Source organism: Oncorhynchus mykiss, chromosome 4 (genome assembly GCF_057628025.1).
Source record: "Oncorhynchus mykiss isolate SJ-2025 chromosome 4, ASM5762802v1, whole genome shotgun sequence".
NCBI lineage: Eukaryota > Metazoa > Chordata > Actinopteri > Salmoniformes > Salmonidae > Oncorhynchus > Oncorhynchus mykiss.
Window position 1 is genome coordinate 27,915,170 of NC_143025.1, and position 7,947 is coordinate 27,923,116.

Here is a 7,947-nt window from a genome sequence, read left to right on the forward strand (position 1 = left end):
AAACTGTTCTGCAATGGACTCTGGGCATTTGCTTCCCCAGTGGGAGGAGGTAGGGACACACCTGCGTTCGCCTACTTACTAATTGATACTCTCCTTGGCCACTCGACCACTTATCTGCTTCCAGGTCACGGAGGAGAGTATGGAGGAGTCGAAGAGAGGACGGTTTGCCAAATGAGAATCTCCCCATGGCGCTGAAGTCCTCGTTTACATTACCGTGGATGTACTGCCATCTGTTGGTAAAATAGAGTAAAGCATTGGAGGGTTTCAGCACAGTGTCTGTCAACAACAGCTCTTCAGCAATGTTCCTTACCTTTTGGGGTGCTTGAACCCACATCAAAATTGCGTAGACGGCGCAACAAAACAAAGCTACCAAAAACTCAGACTGAAATAGAGGTGCAAGTGTCAGAGATTGAGTACAGCCAAAAGGTTTTATTTGGATCGCTCAGTTGTAGCCACAAAGAGAGGACCATGAGGACAATGAAGTTACTTTAACAATGGCAAATATACTTCACCTGAGTAGACAACACTCACCATTAAGCCATCCATCCTCAACAGCTCCCAACATTGCTGTTCTGCAGAATGAACTAGTCATGTGTTCCACCTGACCATTGCCACCACATTCAGTAGCGTCTTTTGCTCATCACATAACCTATCACCTGTACATAAAGAGTGGAAGCCTTTTCGGTTCACATAATTGAAATCGTTTTGGGATGGTGATTGTATGTCGATGTGGGGTCCGTCTATTGGTCCGTTCGTATTTGGGAACCCATTGATGGCATAATGGCAAATAAATCCCTCTTGACTTCAACTTGTTGTGCAATGGTGCGTTACTGTTCGTTTTACTGATGATTGCATCCAAAACATTGGCTCATCGAGGGCTGTGAGATGCCGATAGGCACTTTTCAGCAGGAGCTTGCCTATTGTCAAATACCCGAGGGTGGAAAGACATTTTAGCAGACGCTCTTATCCAGAGCGATTTACAGTAGTGTGTGTACATTTTCAATTTTGTTTGTACTGGTCCCCCGTGGGAATATAACTCAACCCTGGCGTTGCAAGTGCCGTGCTCTACCACTTTACAAACTGAGCCCCGCGGGATAGCACTTAGATGTGCAGCGGAATGGCATGAGTTTGCCTTTTGAAAGTAGGTCTTAAATCCTCGCAAAAAATCCTATAAGGTAGTTTTTGGAAATTATATCTGATGCTTTCTGCAGATAAAGCCACATCGGTCTCAAAAAAAGACACGCTCTCTGCGAAATGTAACGTGTACCAAATCAGAGCAATCGCTCATTCTCAGTCTAAAGTATTTCAACATTGGTAAAACTTTCACACATACCTCTCATTTAACAAATTACTGTACTTTATACAGATTTTTGTTAAATACAATGTGGTCGAATTATATAGCATGTCAAGATGTATGAATTCACAATGGATATCGATAAATGATTTTGAATTATTACTCAATGCTATGCTTGACAAGTAGTTCCCTTATTCCACCACTTGGAACTGTGCATATGCACGATGGCCATGCATAAATTTATGCACACGTAAGCAAACAGTCATATTGGTAAATCTCACAATTTGGGTGGAAATTATCCCATTGATGGTTTATGCACAGACTTGTTTTCTTACAGTTTATAAATTAGGCCCCTTGGCTTTTGGGACTCAAGTACTAAACCAAAACACTGTCCATTATTCTCTAAGGCCTCTGCTCTTATCTGATGCACAGAATCCTTACAGGAAGCAATTACCTCCAGTTTGTATACTGGTCAAACACATGCTTCTTTCCTTCAGTGAGGTCAACACTGATCTGTAGATTAGATGTGATCGGTGCAAGTTTTTTAAAACTCAAAATAATTCAATTGAAAGCAAAGTTAACATTCAGTTACTGGAAGGAAGGATGCATTTTCTAAGTATTGAAGCAGAACTAATAAATATAATCATAACCACCAACAACAAAAAAACACCCCCCACAGTGGTCTTCCAAAAGTGTGTTTATTGGGGTAGTAACACTGTACAATGCTAAGTTCATGTCAAAGCCTTGCTCCTCAGAAGACATTACTATGAATGGATTAATGGATGCTTACTGAATATGTAAGTTGTGAGATACTTTAATTAGTGCATCAAAACCTACAAGACTCTTGAAGGGATGATTGGTTACGCTATAAGTCCTCTAACGATAGTAGTTCTATGTGCTGATACTTTGGCAGTGGGCCTATCTGGGCTTTGGGTTGTGTCCGGGACAACTTTGTGCCCCCCCCCGAGGCTCAGGGCTGTGTGTAGCGGAGGTATTTCTTTCCAGAAGGCAGCTCTTTGGTGGTGACGCCATTGGGGAAAAGTTCAGCAGCCTCTGCATCGGAGAGAGAGGGAATAACCATACACTTCTCACCAGGCTGAGAGAGTGAGGGAGAGAAAGAGAAAAATATGAAGTAAAAAAACAATATGGTACATATAGTCTCCACTCTCTCCAAAATCTAAGTTAGTCAGATGTTTTCAAGTGGTCTAATATCAAGATGTGACTAACTTTCAATCAACAGGGGTGTGTGTGTACCTTCCAGTCGACAGGTGTGGCCACCTTCTTGAGAGCGGTGAGCTGCAGAGAGTCGATGACACGGAGCAGCTCGTCAAAGTTCCTTCCAGTGGTGGCAGGGTACAAGATTGAAAGTTTCATCTTCTTATCTGGACCAATCACAAACACCTGGGGGAGGGACCGAAGGAGAGGGGTCTTATAAACAAACACCAATTTGAGCTTCATTTTCTACAGCAAAAATGTTGCAGTTTACATCTCCTGGATGTGTCTGACCTCATACTCACACAGCGTGCAGTGAGGGGAATGCCATCCTTGTCAAGCTCATCAGGGTCCAGCATGCCCAGCTGAACTGAAAGCACCCTCTTATCATCAGCGATGATGGGGAAGGGCAGGGGAGAGTCTGCACCATCACTGTTAAACGCCATCACATCCTACAGACAGAGGGAGAGAGGTCAGGGGTCAGCGATGATCAGCAAGGGCAGGGGGCCGTGTCACCTTTACTGGCTGTGATTTTCAACAGTGACGCCTTTAGCCTTCACAACTGATATTAGAGTAAACGTGTCCTTGCTTTGCTCAGTAACTCACTGTCCTGTTTTCATGATGTCGACTACAAACAGCAGAATCAGTGACTGTATGTAGTATAACATACAGCAATGAGAACTATAATCTGTAAAGAACCTGACCCTGTGACGACCACGGACACTGAGCCGAGTGGCTCAGATCAGGTCTTTCACAGACAACAGTCAGGGTGACTGGGCTAGAGCAGGTTGTGGCCAGAGTGAATATTATTGTAAAAACAGGCCATTAGTCTGGGTAGTTATATGTCTGTTATAAAGAAATGTTAAAACGGTAGAGATAGTTGGTGTTCACAGCTGCAGTGTTAATCTTGTGGAAAGATTGTGTGTGTAAACAGAGAGAATCTGTTGGGACTGAATGGATGAGCAAAATAAGAGCAGCAGCAGTTCCGGTGTTTGGGTTTTTCATCAGTGGTTATTTTGACAGATTTCTCAGGTTTTAGCATCTTTCGAATTCCGGAAGGGGAGAGTACATTCGGCCCGTAACTTGCAAAGAGCGAAGGTGGAGCTCCTCGTTCCAGTTCCGCTCCTTTTTCTAGCATTTCTTGATCTCTTCTCTTAACGTGGATGGATCCAGAACTTAAATTGAGCAGCTGACCAATTATGTGACACTTTAGTTCTGGGTTAACCGAGATTACAGAAGTATAGACAGCAGTGTAATGGCTGGTGTGGTCTAATCAAAAACTGGACAGACAAAACTAATACTCCTCACTGTGGGAAGGAAGGCTGCCATTAGTCACACAGGTTCAGACAGAGGTGGGTGTGTTTGTGTATAAGGGGGTGGGATGAATTGGTTCAGTGAACTTCAGGGATCAACTTTTCATCCCAAACAACTTGTTGAGAACTTTGGAGGGGGGTGGTGCTTCTGTAACCTAGCAATCAAGCCATTTGTCCAATCACCAATGCTCCAGTGTAAGACTTGAGAATTTGGCAGTACAGAGGAACTCGTTCCCCTGTTGGACCCAAGAGAGGCCTTTAAGGGAGGTAAAACATTCAGTACTTGCAGATAGTGTTAGAAATCGAATAAAAAGCTGTTCCCTGTTATACTTGACAGACAAACATGTATGTTCTACACAATATATTTCTGTAGAGAAATGACCATCGGTGAATGGAGTTGAGATAGAGTGTAACAGCTGTGCAGGCTAAAGCAGTCTCAGGGGGATTACACGGGGTATGTGTATGCATGCAATATTGATTTAGACATGGCTGACAGCGTTTAGATATGGTAGTAAACCTGTGTGAGAGAGGCTGTCCATATGGTAGTTATGCAATGTATGGGAATGTGCTCTCTACATTTGAACCACATAGGCAATGGATGCAGAGAGAGGGGTAGACAGACCTTGCTCCAGGCGAGGTGGTCGGCCACGCTGTCGATGGACAGCGCGATCATCTTGACGTCGCGTTTCTTGAACTCATTGCTGATCTTGGCAGCACAGGCCAGCTCTGTGGTACATACTGGAGTAAAGTCCCGAGGGTGGGAGAACAGGATTCCCCATCTGGAGGAGAGAGGGAGGAGAGTAAGTCTTTGCTGAGGAAAAGATTAGGCTAGACAAGTGTGAGTTTTATTTAATCAGTTAACTTGTACTAAATGAGAAGCAGAGTGTCACCAACTGACTATGTGAGGGAAGGTGGAAGGAAAGACTGAAAAACATGTGACTAGTCTCTGGAATGTGTGGTTGACCAATGATGCAACAATGCATGGTAGAGAGTGTGAAGAAAAGAACAGGAAAACTAGAGGTTCTGTTAACGAATGCTTTGTAGAACCACACCCTTTCAGCGTCATAGTACATCCGAATAATAGAGATGTGGTCCTGGAATATAAACTCTCCTCCTTTCCCCCCACCACTCATTGTGTCAGACTGGGACAGCATGGAGGTTAGCATTTTTTTTTCAAAGAAGAGCAACAAGTGTTCTTCTGTAGGACAATACAGTTATTGTGAATGGTTTTTACTGAAGTACCACAATCATTTGCACATCATTCTGTATTATGGCAATAGTTTATAAGAAAATGTATTAAAACCGTTGCACTAGAAACAGAGCTGTGGCAACCACCAGTGTTTGAGTGGGGGACTGTTAGGGTGTTGCAATAACAGAATAATCTCTGGCTAATCTGTACAGAGTGCCAAAACATCAAAATGAGAGGCTTTTAGCTACAGAGTAAAGGAAATAACTACCCTAACAAAACACAGTAAACCAGCTTATCTTGAGACTTGTAATAGTTTCAAGTTATATTCTTTCCTCTACCACTCCATACTGGACCACAGCAATGGCAGTAGAAAAACTCAAATAATTTGCTCTGTTCGGGAAGTTGAACTTCTCTAGTTCTGCACGATCATTTAAAACTGCAGCAGGAAATGCTCTAGTCCCCCCTCTGGCTGCACCACACACGTGGCTTTGCAAAGCCAAAGTTATGCAATATAACAATTTGTGTGTGTGAGAAAGAGCACCCCCCCAATCTACCATGTTGGAGGGCCTTCCCCTGTGCCAACTGTTATATTATATTATTTAACTATAGCCATGAATACTGAAGTAAAAGCATGGCCCATGTTAATGATTGAGCTATAAAAACACTGGAATACATTAAGTATAATTCTGCTTTGTTAGGTTAACTTTTGTTAGCACTGCTCCTCCACTTTGGAAGAGTGTTGGATCATGCTTATGTAACAGCCAAACCTTTGACCAATCCAACTGTTTGTCTGGATGTGCGCATGAATGAGAAGTACACTACTGTTCAAAAGTTTGGCGTCACTTAGAAATTTCCTTGTTTTTGAAAGAAACTTTTTATTTTTTAAATCAGAAATACAGTGTAGACATTGATAATGACTATTGTACCTAGAAACAGCTGATATTTTAATAGAATATCTACATAGGCCCATTATCAGCAACCATCACTCCTGTGTTCCAATGGCATGCTGTGTTAGCCAATCCAAGTTGATCATTTTAAAAGGCTAATTGATCATTAGAAAACCTTTTTGCAATTATGTTATCACAGCTGAAAACTGTTGTTCTGATTAATGAAGCAATAAAACTGTCCTTCTTTAGACTAGCTGAGTATCTGGAGCATCAGCATTTGTGGGTTCGTTTACAGGTTCAAAATGGCCAGAAACAAAGACTTTTCTTCTGAAACTCTGTTTATTCTTGTTCTGAGAAATGAAGGCTATTCCATGCAAGAAATTTCCAAGAAACTGAAGATCTCGTACAGTGCTGTGTACTACTCCCTTCACAGAACAGCGCAAACTGCCTCTAACCAGAATAGAAAGAGGAGTGGGAGGCCCTGGTGCACAACTGAGCAAGGACAAGTACATTAGTGTCTAGTTTGAGAAACAGACGCCTCACAAGTCCTCAACTTGCAGCTTCATTAAATAGTACCTGCAAAACACCGGTCTCAACGTCAACAGTGAAGAGGCGACTCCGGGATGCTGGCCTTCTAGGCAGAGTTCCTCTGTTCAGTGTGTGTTCTTTTGCCCATTTTAATCTTTTCTGTTTATTGGCCAGTCTGATATCGCTTTTTCTTTGCAACTGCCTAGAAGACCAGCATCCCGGAGTCGCCTCTTCAATGTTGACGTGATATGTCATTTGTACTTAAAATAAAAAAAATATTTAAGAATTATCATCATTTTTTTGGTAGATTTTACAATACTAAACATTGCTATCTGGAAACCTGGGCAAGGCCAAGAGTGTATATGTAAAACTGGAAGGATTTATATACAAATCAAATGTGTCTGAAATAGTGTTTGAATGTGGATTTTGGACAACATTTGTAACAAACCGTTGTTTATAAACCCACGATGCCCGCGTGAAGCCTCGCCTACGGTAGATGTTCGAATTATTACGATCTGATGTGGGGTCAGATCTTCGCTTTTCGTATGAAACTGGTCCTGGACCGGTGCTTAGCGACTATAATTACCATCATGTTATATGACACTTGTGTCTTCAATGTATGACTAATTTCACGCTGAGCTCGTGGCAATGGACATTCAACCAAGTCTGTTATTTTCTGTACATTAAAATGTTACACAAATACACCATCAGTAAATTATTAGGCTACTGTTTGCAATTGAGTACGCTGATACAGTGCAGATACAAAGTAATAGCAGATGATCACACCGACTTGTTCAGCCTACAAAAGTAGCACTTACGAGTTTCCTAAGAAGTCATGGAATTTGATCTTGCCGATGGTTGTCTCAGCTTCGAAGTTAGGGAACACGTCTCCTAGCAGTATCCCAGGCATGGTTCTCTTTCCAGGGCAAGGTGACGAGTATTTTTTTTCTTCTTCTTCGGTGGAGTTTCACGGTGGGTTGCATCCAATATTTATAGTGCATTACCGCCAACAACTGTACAGGGGTAAACTAGGAAACGTATGCAAACTAAACCAGGCTAGGCAGAAGCTAAGCAGGAACTAGCGATATCCTATTGGCCCTTTCTATCATATATCTACAGTTTCCGTTAGGGAACGCCTACTCTGTGATGTGCGCCTTTGCACTCCTTCTAAACAACGGGATTTAAAAACTTAGCCCACTATGTTTATAACATATTGTAGTTTTAGGAATATAAAACAGTATCTAGATCAAATGTTTAATAGATGAGAAAATATGTAGAATATCGGCCAAAATCCTTTTCCGTCTTCCACCACTGGCGGCCACTGGGCTTCCATATTTGGTAACGAGTTGAAACGGCAAGCGGATGTTTCACATTTGTACATCCGGTGAAATGTCTGTCTCATCTGTGGCACAAGGCTGCATTCAAAACAAATCTCCCCTAAATCCCATTTTCCCATTACATGGTGGAGACTTGCGCTTGAGCATTTATTTTTATTTTTGTTCCAGCTTCAAAAGGGGAATTTAT

General features: G+C 42.2%; 1 protein-coding gene across 1 annotated transcript; it reads right to left on the minus strand.

Moving 5' to 3' along the window:
• Positions 1 to 1,980: 1,980 nt before the first annotated feature.
• On the minus strand, positions 1,981 to 7,386 carry prdx6 (peroxiredoxin 6). Its single transcript, NM_001165132.2, is given in 5 exon segments — positions 1,981 to 2,390; positions 2,549 to 2,695; positions 2,812 to 2,958; positions 4,442 to 4,598; positions 7,242 to 7,386. Coding segments are annotated over 5 exon segments (669 nt in total). The 5' UTR covers positions 7,334 to 7,386; the 3' UTR covers positions 1,981 to 2,264.
• Between the last annotated feature and the right edge of the window lie 561 nt (positions 7,387 to 7,947).